The following is a 25289-nucleotide window of genomic DNA, read 5'->3' as shown; positions in this document are numbered from 1 at the left end:
ATTCCCGTCAGGAGGGACCTCCTCTCACAGGCGGGGGGCACCATCCTTCACCCCCGCCCGGAGCTGTGGAAGCTGTGGGTGTGGCCCCTGAGGGGGCACAACTCGTAGCTTCCGGTCCCTCAACTGAGGTTGTTGAGACCATCGTCCAATCCAGAGCTCCCTCTACGAGGAAACTGTATGCCCTGAAGTGGAAACTTTTTACTTCATGGTGTGGAGAACGCCAGCAAGACCCAGCTAACTGCCCAGTTGGTACAGTACTGGAGTTTTTTGAAGGCCCGTTTCTCCACAGGGTTAGCCCACTCCACCCTGAAGGTCTACGTGGCGGCAATCTCGGCCTACCACGCCCCTCTTGGTGGCATGCCAGTGGGTAAAAACCCCCTGGTCATACGTTTCCTCCGCGGTGTGCTGAGGCTGAGGCCTCTGACACGACCCCATGTCCCTACTTGGGACCTGGCTGTGGTGCTTGAGGTTCTCTGTAAACCTCCTTTCGAGCCAATAGAAGACATACCGGCTCGATTTCTCACTATTAAGACAGCGCTACTGCTAGCACTTACCTCCCTCAAGCGGGTTGGGGACCTTCAGGCCCTTTCGGTGGCCCCTTCACATCTAGAGTTTGCTCCTGGCATGATCAAAGCCTTCCTTTACCCCAGGCCGGGGTATGTTCCTAAGGTCCCCACTAATGCACCACAGCCGGTCGTGCTCCAGGCTTTCTGTCCTCCTCCCTTTCGGGAGCCCGACCAGCAGAAGCAAAATTGTATGTGTCCTGTACGTGCCCTGGATGCCTACGTCCACAGAGCTGCCCTGTGGCGTAAATCAGAACAGTTGTTCGTTTGTTATGGCCCCCCTAAAAAGGGGTTTCCAGCTTCTAAAGAAACTCTTAGTAGATGGATTGTAGATGCCATTTCTACTGCTTACGAGTCCTCTGACCTCCCCTCTCCCTTGGGGGTCAAGACTCATTCTACTCGCGCTATGGGTGCTTTTTCCTTTGTCTTTGGAGTCTTATATGCTGTTTATGCATAAAAAAGATCTGTAAAGTTGCAAAGCTTAAAGGTTCATGAAACCCTGGGCTACTTTTTCTGAGATTTTAGCTAAGGTGTTTGTGTTCCACATCATAGATGACAATGTTAGTATCTGTTAATTTTAATTGTTGGAGAAAACTGGTTAATTTTGAGCTTTTTGCGCTATTTTCATCTTCTGGGTTTAAAATCTACATTTTGCTGACGTCAGTTTGTGACATGGCAACAGACTATAGTACATCGATGATGTGCTGGTGTCTCATAATTATTAATAAGGCGTCGTTTTCTTATCCTATGAGAAGACGCTTTGCCTAATTATTCATGACAGCCTGTGTTGATTTGGTATGACAGACGCATTAGGCTGTGAGATTGTGTATATTAACTGAGAGAAACATTCATGGATCGAGAGAGATTGCTTTGTAAACGCGATTCATTCATATAATGTCAGTGAGTGTAATAGCGTTTTTTTACAGCTCCTTGACGCAACCCATCTAAAGGATTATAAATGCTGCAAAATGAGCCTTAAAAGTTAATAAAGGTGCAACAGCATGTTCATATATATGTTTTCGATGCAGAGTGCAAATGCCTTTGCATTTATTTGTGTTTTGGTAACTCAATGGGAGCAAAATGAAACTGTCTAAACAGTCTGAATCTGAAGTTGACTCTCTCCCCTCTTCCCCCTCTGCTCTGCAGCGCACCACGCCCACTTTTGCAGCATTTTTCAAAACTGTGGTGAGAACTAACCAGTGCTGAAACAGGGGTTTCATGACCATTTAAAGTCTCAAACCCAAAAAGATATTTATTATAAAAGTTAAGACTCAGCCACACCTTCCTAAAATGGCTCGTTCAAACACGCCCCCACATATCTACATCACGGTGTTTGTAGATTTGCATAACACCACCCGAATGTATATGCAAAGAAAGAAGGCGTAACTTTTTATACCGGCTGTAGTATTGTTGCAGCCACCAAACGTAAGTACGTTTTCACATTTTAAGAATTTGCTACTGACTATTTAAACATGATTTTTGAGCAGTGTAGAGTAGTGCTTGTTGTTTGTTGTTTCTACGATCACAAGTTCAGACATGGTGTTATGTTTCCGAGGCGCAATACGACGCAACACAACACGTAAAAAGACAGTATGAGTCATTATAATCAGTAGTTATTATGTCCTCACTGGATGCAACAAATGCCTTGTTTATAATGGGTTTTACTGTTTTTGTCATAACATTTCCAACATACACTTGAGGTAATCACAATCCAATCACAATGCACCGGATAGCTGGCCAATCAGAGAACACCTTGTTTTTCAGAACGATGAGCTTTGTAAAAATGCATTTCAGAAAAGTTCAAAATGCATTTTGAACTTTAAACCACATAAACACATTGCATTACACCAAATACTCAAAATAATGTTATTTTTCTTGTTCTTTTTAGCAACATCATATGACCCCGTTGTTGTTCCATTAATAATTGTTATGTGAGGTTGAAAATATAAATGGTGCTATTATCATCGGTGCATCAAAAGCAGTGCGCTTACTGGCAGTCTGGTTTATCAAAAAAAAAGGCCTATATAAGATCAGCATTTAAACACGGCTTTGTTGCACTATAATAAACACAAGAATTATCTGCATGATGCCACTGTTATTTTTATTATTGCAAAGTGATAAGGGATAGGTTTGCTTTTGACATTGGTGGGGAAATAATCCCCAATACACCCCCAACCACACAATCATTTTTGCGTTTATGATAGACTTTTGACCAGTGTCACCTAAAGTCTTTATTTATAGCTTATGGTAGCCAACATATTCATAATTCATAAAATAGTTTTTTTTTTTTTTAAATGTTAGTATGTTTAATTGACAATTGATTTTGTGAACCAACAACATCAGCATCAGAGCGCTGAGTGTCTTAATCACGCATCACTTTATTTTAATATTAATCGAACTGAAAGAAAAATCTGTAGGAACTCATTCCTTCTTGTGATCTCTTCATAGTTCTCTTGGGATTACAGAGGGATCCCTTTAAGCCACTTGATTCAGTTGAGCTAAAATATCTGTTTCAAGATTTTGCTCACTTCCATTAAGATGGTGGGGGACCTGCACACATTCTCAGTCAACGAATCATGCCTAGAGTTCGGTGTGGCTGATCCTCATGTTATTTTGAGACCCGGGCCTGGTTATGTGCCCAAGGTTCCCACCACTCCTTTTTGAGATCAGGTGGTGAACCTGCAAGCGCTGCCCCCAAAGGGGGAGACCTGGCCTTTGCATTGTTGTGTCCTGTCTGTGCCTTGCGCATTTACGTGGAATGCACACAAAGCTTCAGACACTGGGTGGTGGATGCCATCACCTTGGCGTACCAGTCCCAAGGTGAGCCGTGCCCCCTGGGAATGAGGGCCTACTCCAGGTACACAAAATCTTCTCCATTAACATCATGTTCTCTTCAATTAGACGTGTCAAATTTCCCTGAAATCACAATATTTACTCTCTTATATATATTAATTATAAGTAATTATTCATCAAAGAGATCAATCAATGAATGTTAGTCAGTCAGTAAAAGAAACGACCATTATTTTTTAAATACGAGTGCACCGCTTTCTGTGGAAGACAGGATTAAACGCATGCTGGAGAAGCGCATGCAGAACAGAGGCACGCAGTAAAAAAATATACAAACAAACCCAGTGCTTATGATATGATATGATGACTACACTTTATTAAATGCTTATTTTAGACATGAAATTCTGCAAAAAATAGTTTGTGTATGATGAAAAAATTATATATTTCAGCATTAGAATAATCAGAAACATCTGCAAAGTTTTAATTAGTTTACATGGATATGACGACTAAAGTAAAGGGAAGAGTCTTTTTAGGTAATAAAATTAAACCTAAAAATAACCTGCAGGGAAAGTTCTATGTAGGTTATAAAAATAAAACCTAAAAATAACCTGCAAGGAATGTTCTGGGAAAGTTCTTTTTAGGTTACAAAATTAAACCTAAAAATAAAACCAAAAAATAACCTGCAGGGAACGTTCTGGGAACATTCTTTATAGGTTATTAAAAAGAGAACCTACAGGGAATGTTCTTAGAATGTTCTCATTTGGTTCCCAAAAAAAATAGGGGGATATTAGGGGAACATTCTGTGTTTGCTGGGCACTTTTAATGCTCCGATGCAAAGTACCATTTCTTTAGTGTAATGTAACACATGATTCATATTATATAAACAGAAAACAGACAGGGCAAACTTCAGGTTCTGACAAGGCCAACACAATAAACAAAATCCCAATCTCAACCACCTCTTTCTAACCACATCAAAAGAAAAGAAAAGAAAAATGTATCTTCCCTAACTAGCTAACGCTTTAAACAGACAAAGAAAATAACAAACAAAATAAATGACATTGGAACCCTGCAACCCAATAAAGCAATATTTAAAGAATTTACAAATCATATTTATGATTCATAAATCAGCAAATACAACAAAAATACAATCTCAGCACAAAACAAAACCATGGTCAGTCTGAGGTAGTGAGTGATCATTCACACTTAGGTCTCAAGAATGAAGAACTGATCAGTGAAAGACCAGATGGTGATTGTATCAGTCCAGTACTGAAGTTCTTATCCTGCCAAATTATAAGCTTGAAGGAAAACAAAGCAGTTCCTGAACTTACTAACTAGCAAATTATTAGGAAAGGTTATTTGCAAAGATTCATAAAAAATCCACTGCGTTTTCTGCATCTCAGATGTTGGGAGTAAATGATGACTGCCATGCTCATTATTACATTAAACAACAAACAGGGTTCCCACTCTTTTTCAGTGATCATTTTCCAGGACTTTTCAAGGACATTTCCAGGACATTTATATTTTATTTACAGTGGGAAAAAAGTAATATATTCCTTTCTCCAAAAGTCTTTAAAAACATAAAGTTATTGGCCACTACTTAACTATAAAATCAGCGCTTTAATATGAGTTGTTAATTATTATTACAACAAATGATTTTCAGAACCAATTTCAGTACCATAGCAAAATAAACTAATTATATTGGAAGTATTAAATTATTTTTATTTACCTATTTGAAAATAAAAATAAATTAAATCATTTCATTATTTATGCTAATAATATTAAAGAAAAATATTTAAAATCCTTTAAATATTTTAATTTAGCGTTGCTTTAAAAGGGTCAAGTGAAAAATTAGTGGATTCTGACTAACTTAAACACCTCTGATTGGCCATTACATATCACTGTTCATCGAAAGTGCCATAAATATTCACAGTAGTGTTTGAAAGCAGTTGCCTATCAGCAATTACTGAACTAAGTCTGTACTTGGTACTACCAGTACTGCAGAAAATTACATGTACAAAAGTACATGTTTCAAAATCTAAATGTGGTTGTTTTAAATGTATCTTTGAAGGGAACTGACTGTCTTTAGAAAATATTTTGATGGCATTTTATCTGATAAAGTAGTGTTCATGAGTTCAGTGCTGCTTTGTGTACAAGGGTTACTGGGGAAACTGATGTTTCTGCCACTCCTAAAGCACCTCTTACTGGCAGAGAATAAATTTGGTATTTTCAATAACCCCGTCTCCAGCAGCATGTTTTTGTTGTTGCTCACTGTTTTAGTGTTGTCTGTAGCAACTCTGAGCACTTTTCATATTTATCCTGGCTGAATCACTTTTCTTTTAATCTATAAGAACAATCAGCCTATATTATACTGTAGATTAGTTAATATATTAATATTAATAAGGTCGTATTGACCAAAATTAAGACATTTTTGGCCATATTGTCCAGCCCTACAATCCAAAGAATGATTCTACATACATGATCAGTTTCTGATCCAATATCAAAATCTGAAGCAAAAACAAAATGTTCTAACTTTATCTTTGTGAAATTATGCTACATAAAAAATACCTGCAGGAGAATAGCACACTGGTTGATTAAGAGTGCAAATTCACTCTCTGACAGCAGGTGGTGCTTATGGAAAAGTAGTGTTTCCTTGGTTACCGCTGTAAACAATGCAAAGCAGCACTGCGCCCATAAATACTACTTCAATATGGATAATACAGTAGCAAGAAAAAAAAGGAAAATACCATCTACTGGGTGGATTTGCATCATTATAGGGTAACGTAAATTCGGCGTAAAGTCGGCTGTCGTAAAGTCGTAAACGTAAAGTCGGCTGTCGGCACTAGACCACGGGAACATTGGCCAGAGGAGAACTGGCTCCCCGACTGAGCCTGGTTTCTCCCAAGGTTTTTTTTTCTCCATTTGTCACCGATGGAGTTTTGGTTCCTTGCCGCTGTCGCCTCTGGCTTGCTTAGTTGGGGACACTTTCTCTTAACACAATATTGCATTTTATTTTATTGTTTTTGATTAACTACCTTTACCTAAAATGTGAGTGTTTACTGTTGCCTTTGGCATTGTTGATGTACTGTTTCCTATTTAATACTGTACAGCCGCCTTGTCACAATTCTGTATTGTTAAAGGCGGTATATAAATAAAGGTGACTTGACTTGACACCATGCAGCTCCTGTCCTCTCCACAAAATAATTTGGCAGCTGGTTTACATAAGGCCCTTGTGCTTTTGTAAGACATGACCCTACTAAAATTCACAGAGCTGCAATTAATATAAATAATAAATAATTGGATGATTATTTTCCAATTGATCAGATTTAAAAAAAAAAAAAAAAAAAAAACTGCTCTGTTCAAACTGCCCTTCAAACAAAAAAAAAAAACATTGCAACAACTTTTTGTCCACTTAAAAAAAAAAATATATATATATATATATACTAATGAACAAAACAAAATCACTTTGTGTTTGTCTTTCTCCGAACTTGTTATTCAGTCTTCCAGAAATGTATTCCAGAATAAAGGTCTCTGTGCGGTTGGTAAAATTGCCTCAGTTTTACTGCAGTCAATTATAAACTTTTGAAGTATTGTGTTCTGCTCATAAGGGGTGTTCCCTCAATTCCCCAAAGTCATATATTCAGGTCAAAATGATGCTCTCCACTCAAAACAATTCAATCTTACTGAAAAAACAATCTTTGCTCTCAGATATGACACACAAACCCTCAAAAATACACACACTACAACACCGTTTTACTGGTAATAATTGTTGCTTGCGGTTGCCTGAGAAACAAAAATCTTTTCACATGATGAACACAACAAATTGATGCATTTGCAAGTGTTTTATTCCTTAATTTAATGTAATGTAGAGTACAGAACAAAACAGCAAACAACAACAAAAAATATTTTTCTGGCCCAGCATCCTGTTTTTGGTTTGGGACAGGCCAAAGAACCTCTTGAACATCACAGGCTAAATTGGTCCCGGCCAGGCAGTTAAAATCAGGGTAAAATCCTCTTGCATGCCTGATCCAACCCTGGCACGCAGCAACTAAAATATATGAGACTGCTTGTGTTCTCGCCCTTTCCCTTCCACGTTGTCGTCGCCCTCCTCCTTTTTCTCCTTCTCTTCAAAATTACACATTACTGTATGCAGGATATTAACTGAAAAAGCCTGGATAGGATTCACAGTTACACTTTTACTAGTGGTCTGACAAAAAAATAAAAATAAAAACACATAAAATAAAAACACATTACATTGTCATGAAATAGAAAATAAAAAGAAATATGGGCACAAAGGCAAAAAAAAAAGAAAAGAAAAGGAAAGTCCACTGTCAATTTGTAACACTTGTGTTGTCCTCTGTCTATATGTTTTCCAGTTGAAGGTTGTTGACTACCTTTGAGCTATTTCAGAGAACTGCTTTATCATTGGATGATCTATATTCTCTTCATTAGTGAAAGTCAAGATTCACTTGAACAATTCATGGCAAATTTACAAAAAGTCTAATAGAAATGTGTAGAAAATATGATTGACAGTTTATGACATCTAGATAAAAAAAGTGCATTTAATTATTTAGACGATGAGCTCATGATCTCATGTTTCGAGGGGTAAGACTATTGCACATAGAACTATATAATACATTATATAATATATATAATACATTTTGAGTAACATGACAATAGCAGCTGATAATGTACATAACCAGTTGCATGAATCTACCAAAGCAAGCTCAACTTGTTCAAAAGAATGAGAACTATTTTATGATGTGCCCAAGTGACTAGATGGTGTGGAGGCTGAACAAGTAGTTTTGAGAATTTAAATTTCTGATCTGAGAAATGCACCAAAGTGACTGAGTAAAAAACATAAGCTGACTTTGGCCATTTAGGGATTTGTGTGTAGAGATTTGCAGTAACAGTTCACCAAATCTGACTCGTGTTAAAGCAGGGGAATAGTGTTTGTAGTTTAGGGAAATGGGTGTGCTTTTTAAAAAATAGCATTATGGTTTTAAAATTTTCGTTCAAAAGCCTGGTTGTAGTGTTTTAGCATTTGATAAATGGTGTAATTATGTAATTGACATGATACTTTTTACCTGACAAATAAAATTTTATATTTGATTTATTCTGATTTCTTCTGAAATCATTATGACTAGTAGATCATGTGGTGGTTGACTTTACCACAAATCTATGGCCAGGATATACAAACTGAAGACACCCAGATGAATGGAGCAGTAGGCATATCATTGTGTGATCTTTTGGTTCCTGTTTATCACTGATTCAGCAAATTGTATGGGAAATGACTAAGTTAACTATACTTTTTATCCAAAACAAGCAGTAGGCAGCAGATTTTAAGTGTTTAGTCAACCTATATCCTCTGACGAAAATCAGACTGGTGAATTTGTGATCGTATGATCCACGTAAAATGAACTTCAGACATAAATGCAGCATCGGGTCCCTGATGAAAGAATAATTGAAAGTGTGGTATGTCAGGAATGACCAAATATCTAAATTAATTTACAGTTTATGTTTGTGACCAGCTTTTGATTAGAAATACAGTGTAAATTTAATGATTACTTGAAATTGGAGTCAGATTAAACATGGAGCTAGACAAAATTGAAACTAAATCCTGATAAATTAAGTGAGCTTTGCAGAAAGACTGAACACGCATTAATATCACTTAATGCATTTCTTATTGCACGTTCATATCTGCTGGTATATAGTTTGTCAACAATAAGGTTTATACTGAATTTGGTCTTTATCATTTTAGTTCGTTTTGCCACATTAAGCGTTTGTTGGCCAAGTAGGTATAAAAGTGAAAGTTTGCACATTGTATTCACGGCCATATGCTTGCCTTGAAACACATTAAATTAATAAACTATGTATCAAATTGATTTTCAATTGCACTTATTCTATCTAAGCCATATTAAGTGTTAATGGTTTTCTATGGAGGAAAATGAGAGACTTTGTGCATTGCGTTCATATTCAGCTGTTCTGTGGCCACGGTTTTGCGGCTCTTGTTTTTATCTCCTACAGTTGACTTGCAGGACCCTGTACGTTCTGCTATTAAATTAGTTTTAATCGTTTAACCACCAAACGTCTTGTCTCCATAGGAAACATGCACGATTTGCATGGACTGCAAGTGAGGTAGCAGAGAGTGCAAGAGGTCATTGCAAGTGACATTGTAATTTAGTTTCTTTTTCCTTGTCTTTACCACCTGGCTACGGTTGTAAAATGTTGAGAGATTCAATTAAAAAAAAAAAGAAAAGAAAAGAAAATAAAACAAAAATAAAAATAAAAATAAAAAAGACTGCAAGTGAAGTCAGACGGAAGTGAAGGTGTTTGAGAGTGCAGGTCTGAAAATGCAATGCATGTCTGCAGCCAGACCCTTATCTAAATTTGTGAAGTGAGTTTGATATTGTTCACATTTACAGTAAACAAACTGACACTGGAGAGTGTGAATACAGAGTTTAATATTGAGGAATGAATTGATTTCAGCAGTTCTCAGTATGGCAGCTCATTGAATGTGTCTGTTATTAGATAAAGACTAACTCTTCAGAAGGGGATCAGTGGGTCATCAAAGGTTTTTGGGAACTGGATTTCAATCAAACTCAGCTTCGCTCCATCACAGTCAAGAGACTGATATATCTTCATGTGAACACACAGTCCATCCAAACTAAGCAACACCTGACAGAGACAAAGCAACTTTAATATAGACCAAGTTGAGAAATGTTGAGTAAAAGGTTCTTAAAGTTGAGAAAAGAAGCCTGACTTGATGCATTGTAACTTAGAGGACGGACAAGTTACTTGACACATCATACCACCACAGTTGGCTAGTTGATATACAGTCATATACAAATTGTGCCTTGACTTTCAGTGATGAATTCACAATCTCACAATGCATAAAAACACAAACAAAAACACTCACTTACCTTGACCACATAGTTGGTCCCATTCACAATCTGAGAAGCATAGAGCAAAGGATTGTAGATCATTAAATCATTTTCCTTTTCAACCCTCTTCTGAATCAGTTGCTTCACCTAAATAAACAGATAAGCACTGCTATTATGGTAACACATTACAATAAAGACTATTTGTTAACAGTTAATGAAGTTAACTACATTAGTAAACTATTTTTTTCTTTTATCCATAAAAATGCATTTTAGACATGTTTTGAATATTGGACACCCATTTTGACGAGTTAAGAGTGATCATTCATCTGTATATCATTAAATCTGAATTTACTGCATAAAGCAGGCAGTTACACATATCATTCATATAGTGGAACATGGACATAAAAAAAACTGTGAATTTAAGTGAAAACTAAAAAAACAACAACAACAAACAATTAATTTTATAACAAAGAATATTACAGCACCAAAACAGACAACAGGTTACTACCCCATAACAACAGTGTGTTTAATATATCAGTGATTTTGTATCTCGTACCTCAAAGCAAATCTTTATCACCTCTAGAGTGACCGGGTTTACTGTGCTCCAGCCTCCAAGTGTGTTTCTGTCCAGTTCAGTTTCTGACATTACTGCAGTGTGCTGATGATCAGTGCAGAGAAGCTTAAGTGTTAACAATCAGTCTGACTACAGGAACGACATACAGCACTTTTAAAGTTAAGATCATGTGACCTGAAGAATTGTGGGAAGTGCTGGCACAAATGTGGCAACAATAATTAATATTAGGTCAAGTAAAGACATGTATATATGATATATAATGATGTAACTGTAATGGGCCAACCTTTATTTTTTTAAATAATAACAAATAATTGAGGGCAGGTTTTCAATGTTATTTTATATGTGATTTATATATTGGTCTTTTTTGTTCTATAGTAAAAGATTTTGGTGTTTTGTGCCCTTGAAATAATTGGTACATTTAGCCTCATGTGTATGAGGTCGACTGAATTGAAAGTTTTAAAACAGGTTTACAATGTTCTGCACAAAATGAAGTGCTTTTGTCTCAGTGTGTGCAATATGCACGTGTAACTGTATAACAGAAGAAAAAATATATGGCATTTTGTATTATGTAATTCTTTCAGTGAATAAAATTGACTAGGTACACTTTTCACCCCATTGTAAAGTAATGATTTCTTATGTCACAAATTGCCTTTTAGTGATCTTTTAAAGATTTTCAAACTGAAGCGGAGTGAATTCTGTTTAGTGTCAGTTTTCTGAAGCAGATTTTATGGATGAGAGGTTGTGTGTGGATTGTGTGTTCAGTATTACAGGTATTGGTTATGGAGATGAATGGAGATTAAAACAATAGCAGATTTGTCTAATTTTAAGTTAATTCTAAAAACTGAGATGAAAAAATTACTTTTTTACTTTTGCTATAGCAAAATAAATATTTAGTGATATCTTGAAAAGATTTTAGAATTTTGGCACACTTTTTTCTCTATATAGTGTTAATACGGCAACAAGTAAATACTGTACATTTTATTATGCTAGCATGTGTGGAAATACATAATTAACCCTGCCTTAGTTTGTGCCCTGTGCTCCCCTACTCTCCATCTGAAAGCATTTGCAAACTTGATTAGGCACATTGTAGCACCGCTTAAAAGTAAGTGAAAAAAATCATGATTAAAAGGGGTTAAAAAGTCCACATGCTTCAACTACTGTTTTTCACTATAGGTCTCTGTGCGTTTAAAGAGGTTTGCAGAACACCGTTTGGCTCAGGATCTGCTCTGTGTGTCTCAATCCTGTACAGAACCAGTTTGTCAGTTTTTAATCACAACACACTTTTTGTCATATCAGATTCTGGCCATCAATGTTCTTTATTGTTTGAAAAGTTAATAGGAATTTTGAGGCTGTTAATCCAAGTGGTTTGACACATCTGTAATGAATCTGTCAATGCTGCTTCTCAAAGTGTCATTTCACAAGAAAAAAATAAAAAATACAATGACAATAAACAGGTCGGTCCTGTCCTGATAAAGCATTAGTGTTACCCATAGCAGACTAAAATTGAATTCTGGTGGTGTATGTGAACTCATGCATACATGTCATAGAACAATTCCTTACCTGACTATGCCACTACTTTTGTCAAATTCAACCAAATATTTTCAATGAGAATTAAATCTGGAGACTGAACAGGCCACTCAGGTACATTCTATGACTGATCCCTGAACCAAGCATAAGTAGATTTGGATGTTTACTTTGGGATGATTGTCCTGTAGGAAAGTCCATTGATCATCAGCTTCAGTATTTGCACCAAAGACATCACAATTCTTGCCAAAATGACCTGATACTTCAAAGAATCTATGATGTCCTTCACACGGTCATGATTTCCACTTCCTGCTACGGTAAAACAACCCCATAACAGGACTGTAACAGGAGATGGTGTTCTTCTGCTCATCAGTTTTTCCTTTTTTGCACCAGAAATACCGCTGATCCATGGGTCCAAAAAGTTCAAATTTGGTCACATCACTCCATAAAACATTCTTCCATCACTCCACAGTTCTATCCAAATGAATTTTAGCATGTTCCAGTTGCCCATTTTGCTCTTCTTGGTCAAGAGTGGCATTCAGCAAGAAACCTCAACATGAAGGCCAAACTTGTCTGCTGTTCTTCTTATACACTGCATTGAAATGTTTTTCCTCCTTTTGGCAGGTCACCTTGCAAGTCTTTGGCTGTATATTGCAGGTTTTTCCTCAGTTGTTCTGATCAAACATTGTATAATATTGTGCTTTTTTCTTCAACACCCTGATAGGTTTTCTGGTACAACACATTTTATTCTAAGGAATAAGGCTGCCAGCTGTGTCTCTAGGAAATTTTAATGTCTTGGAAATCTTCATATCGCCTTAGATTTTCTAAAGTAATAAAATTATTTTTCCTCTATAGCTTTTGTGAGAGCTCTGTTGACTTTGCCATATTTGCTACTCAAACTTCAGTACATGAATAGGCTAACTGTATGTAGATCAAGCTAATTCTGTTTTCTAATAGAGTTTCTAAAGGTTTAATTGTGTTTTAAGACTATTTTGTTCCCCACCATTCAAATAATTAACTAAAAACAGCAATGCTGAAAAGGGGTTGAATAATTATGAGCCTAGAACTCAAAAATATTACATTATATATTGACATTATTACTTTTAATATGCCAGTAATCCGTTACATATGCAAGTTTTATAAAGTCCTGATCTCCAGAAAAACTTGTATTTGTAAAGGACAAAGGGGGTTAAATAATTGTGATTGCAACTGTACATATTTGGCATTGTAACCTTTGAAACACTGCACTGGTGTAAACTGTTGTGTTTAAACTCTAATTTGCAATGTTTTGTAGAACCAAAATGGTCCTGAATTTGTTGAACACCTGTGGTGAGATGTTTATGACACCTAACCATAAATAACGATACTTGACTAATCTGGGCTTTTTCTCACACAAACAGTTATTTGTTTATTTTACTTCTCACACGAACTTCAAGAGAAAAGCTTTTTGTGTGATGACATGTTCAGACAGATCGTGCTTAAACGGTCTTCATCAGTACTACCCACTTTGGCCAACCCAAACTCCTGCCAGAGAATATTTCTTTATTTGCCATTGATACAAAATATGTATCAGTAAGTTTGTCATGAATTCAGGGACCGCACTAGGGGGGTCGCAGTGGCCACCACTGACCTAGCTTGGCCATCCCGCTTTGCCGTTTCTCTCTCTCTCTTCTTGACATGAATTTTGTTCATTCAAATGTAAATTTGATTTTTAATGACCACAACAAATAGGAGATTTTTCAGGGGCACAATCCAACTTCACCTCAGTGCAAAATGAGTGTGGAAAAAGTACAGGTGCAGAAGGAGCTTCAGCAGATGAGCAGTGAATGGCAAACAGTAGATATATGAGATTGTGGAAGAGTTAATACAACATGATAAAATTCAGAAGAGATTAAAGGTGCAGAAACCCTGCATGTGCATTTATGCATTTGTTATTTATGTCACAGTTAAGAACATGTCTCTCAAATGTATGCTGTTTTTTTTTTTTTTTAAATCTATAATTAGATGGTAAAGCTGTAATTAAATCTTGCATTAGATGGTAAAGCACAAATTAAAATAAATCAAAATTAAATACATAAAAAAATATTTCTTTAATTCTGGCATTTATGTGTCGCCCATCATGCAATGTCAATCCTGTTACCATTTTTTAAATGTAAATTTAAACAATTATTTCTTACATTAGTATAATCAATATCTACAAGTAAAAAATCCTTTCAAAGTGTACAATATGTGCTTTTGTGAACTTGACTATTAGCTAGCAATTAGCAAATTTGCTTGAAATCATCAAACCTGTTACTTTTTAGAGTAACAGGTTTGACGTGGGTAACAGGAATGACATTGATTAGGTTTGACCCTGTTTTTAAAGATTGTAAAGATAGGAAAGGTAATTGTGCATTTTTACCTCACAATTCTTAACTTTTCCTGCAATTCTGACTTCTTTTCTCAGAATTGAGAGACATAAATTCCCAATATAAAGTCCAAACGGAAAAAGACAAACAATTTCTTAAAATAAAGTCACAATTCTGACATATAAGGTCATAACTATGACGTTATTTCTCGCAATTCTGATTTTATTTCTCATAATTGAGAGTTTAAATCTCGCAGCTGACTTTTTTTCTTCCAATTTCAAGTATATCTCACAATTATCTACCTGTAGTCTGAAGACTAAAAAGAAGTAGCATGTTGAGTCTTTTTGTACATTAGCTTCAGAATAGTCATGTCAAAGCATGAACTAAATCTATTTACTGTTATATCAAAAATATGTGTTTGCTCTAGTTATTCTAAATTTATTTAATTTATTTTGACCTCTGATTTCACCTAAATCGACACACACACTCACACACACATACACGTTTGTTTCTGTAAATTCTGGGGACTTTCCATAGACTTCTATTACTTATATACTGACCAAACAATATATTCCATCCACGTAACCCAACCCTAACCCTAAACCTACCCCTTACAGAAAACCTGTTTGCATTGTTACACAAATCATTTATTTCCCTTGTGTCAAAATTTCAGGTTTTACTGTCCTTGTGGGGACATTTGGTCCCTGCAATGTGGCATAAACAAGCACATACTCACACACCCACACACTTTATAGCTCACATTATTTTTGCCATAAAATAAATTCTTATTTAAAGCAACTGTAAAGGCAGTCAGAGTTGACAGAACTCTGTGGAAAGATAATATATATCTATAAACAAACAGTTATAAACTGCATGTCATGATTCTATAGTCTCCTGATCATTTAATAGTAATGAACACATGCATTAAAGAATTGAGTAAAAAAGAATCGCACACACACAAAGTGACATCATTAAGGAAAATAGTAGTAATGTACTATGCATTAATGGGCTGTTATGCCAGCATGAAAAAAATAAAAAATAATATCAGGTGGTCTGACTGTGAGAAATGACTCTATTTGCCAAGATTTGTAATGGTTCGTTAGAATCAATGATTATTGCGTAAGTGTTTTCTAAGGGGGGGTTAATAAAATATGAACTGTGCATGTATCAGATATGTATCTGATGTTCGCTGGAAATGTTTGTTTACCAGAACTGCACATAACGGTTTCTCCAGCAGGCTGCAGGTACACCAAGAAAGGAATTGTTTAGAATGTTCTGTACAAAATGAAGCAGTTTTGTATTTCTGGGTGCTAAATTCACAAGTGTAACTGCAACAGAATAAGAAATATTGCATTTTGTGTCATATAATTCTTTCATTCAATGAAATTAGTCAGGTACATTCTTACATCATGAATTGCCTTTTTAGATTAAATGCCGTCCTTTAAATATTTTCAGTTGTAAGCAAGTTAGCAACTCTGTGTCATTTAGCATACAGTGAAAAATGACAACCACAGACTTTCACTCGTTAAGTTATGCTTTTTTCACCTAAAAGTGCACAAAGGTTTGACCTAATGGTTAACATTGACATAACGTCTTTTGAGTTGACACAGTAAAAAAAAATTGTAATGGTTTGTTACAATCAATGCTTGTTGTGTTAAGCGTTGTCTGAGGGTGTAAGTAAAATATGAACTGTGTCAGATTGCTTAATATTCGCTGGAAATGTTTGTTTACCAGCATTGCATGTAACATGTTCCTTCAATCGGCTGCATGTACGCCATGAAAGGAATTAAATCAGTTTTAGGTTTAGAATATTCAATACAAAATCAATCGCTTTTGTAATTCTGGGTGCAAAATGCACAAGTGTAACTACAATAGAATAAGAAATATTGCATTTTGTGTCATGTAATTCTTTCAGTCAATGAAAATAGTCAGGAACACTGATTTCCTACATTATGAATTGCCCTTAAATATTTTCAATTGTAAGCAAGTCAGCAACTTTGTTTCCTCAAGCATAGTGACAAAATGACAACATCAGACTTTCACTCGTTAAGTTATGCTTTTTTTCACCTAAAAATGCACAAATGTTTGACTTAATGTTTGACTTTGACGTAATGTCCTTGAGTTGACACACTAAAAGACAGATCAGAGATCTGTGATGCCATATCTGAATCATTGTTTGTAAGGAATAACTATAAAGGTCATGGTCTTTACTCACATGTCAGTTGAGCGTTCATAATGCTTTATTCCGCCGTCTTAGCTGAACATGCAATAAAAACTGTGGTTTTACACATTTGTCAGATGATCTTCTCATTATTTGTGGCAGTTCTTTGTTGAAATAAGCTGCAAAGTGGACAAGATTTAGAAGTTGACCGTCATTAACCAAATTTAATAAGACTGATACTTACCTGAGATTCATGTCTGGAGCAAATCACAAGAAAAGCTGGAAGAGAGATTAAATATGAAGGCATAAAACCGTGATGAATAAATAAGACAAAATAAATTTAAATTACACCAACAAATGAAACATTCCATCAATCTTCTCCAGTCTGCTTGAGTTTCATCTCAGTATCATCAGATCATCAACCAGCATCAACCATGTCATCTTACAATTATTAGCAACTTGTAGATCGATATGACAAAGACATTTTATGGTGTGCCTATAAAACTAAGATGTGCAAAATGTGAGCAAATAATACTATATTCATTACTAATAATTTTAATATTTTGTGATATCTGTAACTATTATTTTGCACCTATAGACATCATTAAAGCATGCTAAACACCAATATATCCAAAATCCTTTCTCCTCCTCATAAACTACTGATAATATCCTCAGTAATAACAAAACAAAATCCTATTTACCTTCTTAAAATCAAATGATATGTGAAAACAAATCATACACCAAGACAATCGTGTGTTCACTGGCATTTAATGTTTGTACAGAAGAATCAGCCTTTTAGCTGATAAACCGTGATGTATCACGATGGCAAACAAGAAATAATTTAACAACATATTTACATGCCAACACAACAAAAGTTCATTCACAGTTCCAGCAGAAACAAACATAATGTACATGCAGTGCAGCTGTACATGTGTGTTTCGCTCCGACATCCTCATGTGAAGAAAAAGCTTCTCTTTAACAAAAACAGCAGCCTATTTAAAGCTGAATTCATAAACAGAAAGGCAAAACTGATGCTAGATAAATAATTCTCTCAACAAATAACTAATAATCACTATCAAGAGTCAGTTCACTGTGTGAAGCGAGGAGTGTTTTACAAAAACCTGACAATTTATCTCAAAATGAACATTTTATCATTTTTACTTGTCTTCATGTTTTTCCAATCCTATATGATTTATTTTGTACATTTAGAACACAAAATGAGACATTTTTTTAAGAATATTCATGCACTTTTTCATGTTACAGGTCACTGTGACCCACTATAATATTGTGTAATATTTCAAGTACAAACACAAAACTGTATTTTTATCCTTTTGGTGGGCTGAATTGTTGTATGGAGCTGCTTAAAATTCAGCAAACGAGTACAAATAACACAAGAGGGAGCAAATAATGACGGAAATGTCTGCAGTGAATGATTCCTGAAGATTTCTGAAGCTGATCTGAATGGATGAGATGTTGTAAATGTGATTGTGTGTTCAGTATTACAGACTGACAGTGGTTTCTCCTTCAGTGACAAACGCACCACAGCTCTATAAGAGTTAAACTTCATTCAAAGACAAACACGCTTAAAACTCACACACATTTTTGTCAAACTTCATTACAATCATCAGTCCTGCACAGAAGGAAATATGGGCAATAAACTACAGAAAACTACACTTCTGTTCCTTCACTCAATCTGAATGAGCATCTTGGTCAGATGTTTCACATTTATATTTGAACTGATAAAAACAGACATAAAAGAGTAGATATCTCTTCAAAATCAATATTCCTTCAGGTTGCAAACATGCAGCTGCTCTGATGATGCTTGTGATCTCACAAAAACATATCCAAATCAATCAAAAGATAAATAAGGAATTATGTTTTGCATAAAGAAAATAGAGCTTTTACTTTATCTATTTTTAAGGAGCGGCTTCCAGTTGCTCAAAGGAAACAACAGTCCAGGGGAGCGGTGGGGCGGGAGCGAGACAGGGCGAGGGCTGGAGGGCCAGGTCCATGTGGAGGGCCCGGTGATTGAGGCAGGAGCAGGAGGCGCCAGGGCCCTCCAGGGCGGAGCAGGGACCTGCGTCATGGGCTGGGACCTGGGGAGAGCAGGGACAGAGGAGACAAACAGAAGAGCAGGAGGGGCAGGAGCCCTCCAGGGCTGAGCAGGAGGCACCGGGAACTTCCAGGACGGAACCGGAGGCAGAGCAGGAGGCGCCGAGGCCCGCCAGGGCGGAACAGGAGGTGCATAACAGCGCATAACTGGAATAACAGCAGCAGCTTGACTTGGCTCATGAGGATCTGCTATAACCTGGCTTGGCTCATGGAGATCCGCTGTACCGGGACTTGACTCATGAACAACATGGCTTGGCTCAGGAGCAACAGCTGTAACGTGACTTGACTCAGGAACAACATGGCTTGACTCAGGAACAACAGCTGTAGCGTAACTTGACTCGTGGGGAACAACTGTGACTTGGCTTGACTCGTGGGGAACAGCTGTGACCTGGCTTGACTCGTGGAGAACGGCAGCTGTGTCTTGACTTTACTCTGTGTCCTGACCTGACTCTGTTCTGGAATGGCAGCCATATTGTGGAGTGGCTCGGAGACGGCGGCCATCTTGTGCAGTGGCTCTGGCGTGGCAGCCATCTTGTGCAGTGGCTCAGGAAAGATGGCTGTAACTTGACTTGAGACAGAAGCGACAGCTGTAATTTGACTTAACACAGGAACAACAGTTCTGGCTTGATTTGAAACAGGAAACAGTTTTAGCTTGACTTGCCTTAAGAGCGGTTCTGACTTGACTTGACGCAGGAAACATAGCTCCAGCTTGACTTGACTTGGAAACTTGACTTGACTCGGGAAATGCAGCTGTAAATTGACCTAACTTGGAAACTTGACTTGACTCAGGGAATACAGCTGCAGCTTGACTTGACTTGGAAACTTGACTTGACTCAGGAAATGCAGCTGTGACTCTATACGGCTCTGGTATAGCAGCTGTGACGTGACGGAGCTCCATTTTCGCCACCATTTTGTGAACGGGCTCCGCCATCCACGCCATCTGGTGAGCGCGCACTGGCGCCGCCGTCATCATCTTGTACACGGACTCTGCTGACACTGCCATAGCTAGGGCACGCTCCGACACGGCCGCCATTTCACAAGCGATCCAGGCGGAAAACTTGTTTGTGGCGTCGTGATCCGGCGTTACTGCCAATCTGCGAGAGGAATGTGCGGCTGCCATGTCCACGTTGTCGCGTTCCTCCTTCGCGACCCCCACGGTACACGGCGAGCCCACACACAATAAGGCAAAGTTCATAAATTCCGTGGACCCTCGCGTCTCAGCCTCGCCCTTAAAGGCTGATTTACGCCATCGCAGAAAACCTCTATAATTATACAGTCCGGGAGGGTGGAATAATCTGCTATGGCCAGAAACTCACGGGTATATTGTTTGAGTGTGTGTGGTCCTTGCTTGATCCTGCAAAGAATTCTGTCCGTGTCCATATCAGATGAATGTCCGGGGTGAAAGCTGCTGGATCCTGTTGTGACGGATTGTTCTGTAACGGGCAATGAGAGACGAGAGGCGAGCGGATCCATGTGCGAGCCTTTATTCAATGGACGAGACAGATACATAGTTGAGCAGGCAGGGTCAAACAGGAGCAACAGGTGAAACGCAGGCAAGACCAAGAGAATAATCCTTTTAACAAGCGATAATCCAAAGGGCAGGCGGCTAGGCAGTCGAAAACGAAATAACCAGGCGGGAGAACAAAAACTAGGAACTAGGAACAAGAACAAGGAACTAGGAAACGCTAACAATGGGAATAACAACAATACAACAATCCGTGACTTGCACTGGGAAAGTCCGGGGCTTTATAGGAAGCCTGATTGGTCACGGGGGCTGACGCAATCAGTGCGGTGGAGGATGGGAGATGCAGTCGGAAGTGCGAGGTAACAGTCAGAGTGCAATGGAAAGGTGAGAGTGACATCTGGTGGTGAGCGGTCCGCAGAGCACCGACCAGATTCGTGACATTGACATTAATTTCAAGGTAATTTTAAGCACAGTTTAACTGTATTAAAATATAAAAAAGTGCATTAAAAAATCCATAAGCATAAAGGCTGTAATGTATAAATATTTATATAATGATTTATATAATGTGTTTTTGTTTGTATTACAGTAATGAGAATTTAATAGTTAAATGTGCTTAATTGTCATGAAAATAATGCCAAAATATGAAAAATCTGCTTAATTTTCTTTAAGCAAAATATTATTGCTTATTTCTTTCTGCTCATTTTGGGGTAAGATATGACCTTGACAAGATTTTGACAGCTTTTGTGAGATTTGTCCAGTAAGTTACTGTAAATGTTTAGGATTTTGAGAGTTTTGCACATCAAAAGAAGCAGTTCCTGTTTTTGTGAAATGGACTAAATGGAAAACAAACCTTTGTTTTACCTTTTTATTTTTCTGCTACAGACGGCATGTTTTCTCTTTCTTCACTTACATCACCAGAAAAATGCTCATCTCAAGCTTCTGTTTAATTTAATTCCCATAATGTACTTCACTGAAGCCACACAAACACTTTGAGATCCAAAAGTCTTCTAGAAAAGACATGATGGAGCTGGAACGGGCAAAATTTCAAATTCACTTCCCTTCCTACCACATACTAGTGTGCAAACCTCCGGTTCCGGCTCTGTAACAGACATCCCAGTGTTAAACGTGTCCGTCGGGCTCTTGGAGGGCCAGTGGATCAGAGTGAGTCCTTTGGCTCAGTGGACTCTTCAATAATGAAGGTTTTTAATATTTCTTCATCCTTTTGCTGAACCAAACACATAGTTCTCGATCTCTGAAGGCCTTTGGCACATTATAAATGTCTTCAGGCAAGAGTTACACAAGTCTGTTTACTCAAACGACATGAGATTCACTGGTATCTACAAGAATGGAAAGAGCCATAATTGCCACAATTGCAACTGTAGTTTAGTTGTTCAACATGATGCATTACAAACTCATTTTAAAATTTTTTAGCTTAAAAGTTTTTTTTTTTTCTCCATAATATTAAATACATATCAATTCATATAAATACATCAATAAACTACCATTTAAAAGTTTAAGTAAGATTTTTGTCTCTTATGCTTGCCAAGGCTGTATTTATTTGATCAAAATTCAGTAAAATCAGTAATACTGTGAAATATTATTACAATTTAAAATAACTGTTTTTTATGTGAATATATTGTGACATGTCATTTATTCTTGTGATGTAAAGCTGAATTTTCAGCATCATTCAGTGTCACATGATCCTTCAGAAATCATTCTGACATGCTGATTTGCTGCTCAAGAAACATTTATGATTATTATCATTGTTAAGGTTGTGCTGCTTCATATTTTTTGGAAACTGATACATTTTATTTTTCAGGATTCTTTGATGAATAGAACGTTCAAAATAATCTTTTGTAACATTATACATGTCTTTACTGTCAGTAAAGAAATTCAAATCAGTTTAAAGCATCACTGCTGAATAAAAGCATTATTTATTTTATTTTAATTTGAGATTTGTTAAAAAAAAAAAGGTCAAAATTAAATGCATAAAAAATATATTTTTTTAAATTCTGGCAAGATCAATATTCGGTACAAAATGAAGCGCTTTTGTATTTCTGGGTGCTAAATGCACAAGTGTACAAGTGTCAAAGCTTTCCAACCTCAACTTTGGGGTTTGAGAGTTTAATGAAAAGCCAAGAATTAATTAAATCATAAAATGTTTCAAATAACAGCATTCAAAATAAAACACTTACTTTTTGACATGTTTACCTGCATCCCATGTCACCATTAACCAATGACAGAGAATTGTTAACATCTCAGGAGTACTGTACTTAAAAAAAAATATTAGGTAAAAGAGGTCCAGATGACAAAAAAAGTTTGGGAATGCCTGCATTAAATGTAAATAAAATGTAAATAATGTGAATTTATGCATTTTAATATGTTTGGAAGACAAAAGCATTTCACAGACATAGTAGTATACGATTAAATAACCCACTGAGCAATTATTCAAATAAAAATTAATGTGCTCATCAGTAGTTGATGCAATGTTGAAACAGTTCTTAAATCTAAAATGATTTTTGTAAATTCGGTGTTCAAATATTTGTGGCCTCTCAATTTTATAAACAGTTCAGTAATTACTGGCCTTGTGTGAATGTCCAAAAAACTCGAGGACTATCTGAGTGTATAATGTTTTTTTTTTTTTTTAAAAAAAAAAGGTAAAAAGAAAAAAAAAAAATGGCTATAGTATGTGCGCTATTATTTCACATTTTACATTCACTTTCAAACGAACACATTCAGTAAGGAGGGGAGACATTGTAACTGGGGGGGGTGTGTCAATAAAGGCCTCCTGTAGCGAATCAATGCATTTTTGTAAGTGAAAATCCGTATTTAAAATGTAAGAATCACTTCAGGCTAGCTTGCGCTAACAGTTGCACACAGAGCTGCTTTGGCTATAGGCATGGCAGTACTGAAACACCGTCTAAACTGTTCGCCAGTCACAACACGTCATTTTTTCTTCATCAAACCCGGAACTACACAAGCCATTTGTGCCATGCTGGGGAGAAAGCTATCAGTGTAATCAGTGTTGGGGGTAACGCATTACAAGTAACACAAGTTACGTAATATTATTACTTTTTCCAAGTAACTAGTAAAGTAACATATTACTTTTTAATTGACAAGAAAATATCTGAGTAACTTTTTTCAAATAAATAACGCCAGTTACTTTTCCCCCATTTATTGATTGAAAGCTCTCCTTTCCCCATGTTGAGAGAAACTGGGAGTAAGATGTTAGTTCTAGAATAAATATAAACATGCATTAATTCATCTCACTCACAAAAAACAGATTCAGTATTCCTTAAAATGAATAAAAACAGTGAAATTCAACTCAGAATATTATGCAAACCTGCAATAATTATGTTAATAATTAAAAATGTTAAATAATACAGATACCCTTTATGCATTTAATACCATTTTATTAACCGATGTCTTTGCTGCAGACCTTCGATGATACAATTCAACCATACTAATAAGAAAAAATTATTCAAGATAATCTAACATTTGTTTTCCTTTTTTTTATTGCTGAAGAGTTTATATTTTTCTTCTGCGGTCTACTGTACAGACATGAATTCACTTTTCTCAAAGCCTGAGACATTTGGTGTGAAAAGGCTTTCACATTTGCCAAAAATATAAGTTTTTATGTTAAAAACAAACAAGCAAGCCCTCCCCAGATTTAAAAAGTAACGCAAAAGTAAAGTAACACATTGCTTTCCATAAAAAAATAACATAATAAGTTACTTTTTTAGGGAGTAACTGTCACGGTTCATGGGTTCACGGGCGCATTTCTCGCTCTCTCTCTGTGTGCGCTTCTGGAGTGTGTGTGTGGGCGTGGCAGTATTACCGTGATTGTGCTCCAGCTAGTGCTTGTTGGGGTCTGCTATTTAACACCTGTGTTTTCCATCCTATGTTGTCAGATCGTTGTCTTCCGTCTTCATGTTAGGATCGTGTTTCCAGTTGCTGTGCTTTCTGCATTCCTCGCTTGGGTCCTGTTCCTGTTCGCTCCATTGCTCTGGATTATTTCCCCGGAGGATCGGATGCCCATTCGCGTCCCTGTGCCACCCGGAGCTTTGTGCAACTTCACACTTCACGTCTTGTTTGTTTTTTCATCTACTATTGTCAATAAACTGATTGCACCCTCGCAAACTGAATCCAGTCTGATTTAACATGACAGTAACTCAATATTGTAATGCATTACTTTTAAAAGTAGCTTTCCCCAACACTGATTGTAATAACGTAAATTATGTGAAAAATAACCAAGCATGAGAGCATGTTTTACTACACCCCCAAAATAAAATCAAGACTTTGTAAAAGAGCATAACAGGACCCCTTTAATCCTCTTGCTTCTAAAAGAAACACATACAAAATCTTTATTTAATTACAGACACATTCTACGCACCTGAAAATCCAACTGTATAAACTGAAATATGTTATACAAAAGCATGAGGTTTGTGTTTGCCACGTTTGTTTTTCTTCATGTACATCAATGGGACAATTTTTAATAACACAATCACTCTATAAATACAAAAGGATAACACACTTGTTTTCCATCTCACGACTACGAGAACTGCTTTTTTTGAATTGTGAGATGATGTACATTAACTCTAAAATCTTAAACATTCACCAACACTGGGTGAATCTCCAAAACCTCTCAAAAACAAACCCACATCAAAAAGCAAGTCAACACACCTGTGCTATAATTGGCCCAAGCTAAATGTTCAATGCAGTTCAAACAAGTATCATTATTTTATTCTGCTTTTGAAGCATTTGAAGTTTTTAATATTCCCCATGCACATTTCTCATTAATGGCAGCACTTATCAGTTGGGCAACTTCATAGTGGCACCAGTGTGAACTATAACAAAATTTAGGCACAGTGGCA

At 36.7% G+C, this 25289-nt stretch overlaps 2 protein-coding genes across 8 annotated transcripts in view; one reads left to right on the top strand and one right to left on the bottom strand.

Annotated features, from left to right (window-relative positions):
- LOC127159274 (membrane-spanning 4-domains subfamily A member 15-like) overlaps window positions 1-25289 on the top strand; it is a 75770-nt gene that overhangs the window by 9972 nt on the left and 40509 nt on the right. The window lies entirely within an intron of this gene.
- On the bottom strand, window positions 9809-10915 carry LOC127159276 (cystatin-B). Of its 2 annotated transcripts, none has more exons than XM_051102154.1 (3): window positions 10788-10915; window positions 10271-10378; window positions 9809-10025 (listed from the first exon to the last, which is right to left on the bottom strand). In XM_051102154.1, exons 1-3 carry the CDS (start codon window positions 10875-10877, stop codon window positions 9894-9896), a joined length of 330 nt encoding a protein of 109 aa, XP_050958111.1. In that variant the 5' UTR covers window positions 10878-10915; the 3' UTR covers window positions 9809-9893. The 2 variants fall into 2 exon arrangements, with proteins under 2 accessions (XP_050958111.1, XP_050958112.1); XM_051102155.1 differs by having other exon boundaries at window positions 10271-10300.

The sequence above is a fragment of the Labeo rohita genome, unplaced genomic scaffold, assembly GCF_022985175.1.
Source record: "Labeo rohita strain BAU-BD-2019 unplaced genomic scaffold, IGBB_LRoh.1.0 scaffold_205, whole genome shotgun sequence".
NCBI lineage: Eukaryota > Metazoa > Chordata > Actinopteri > Cypriniformes > Cyprinidae > Labeo > Labeo rohita.
Note: the sequence above shows the minus strand (reverse complement) of the source record. Positions and strands in the feature narration are given on the sequence as shown.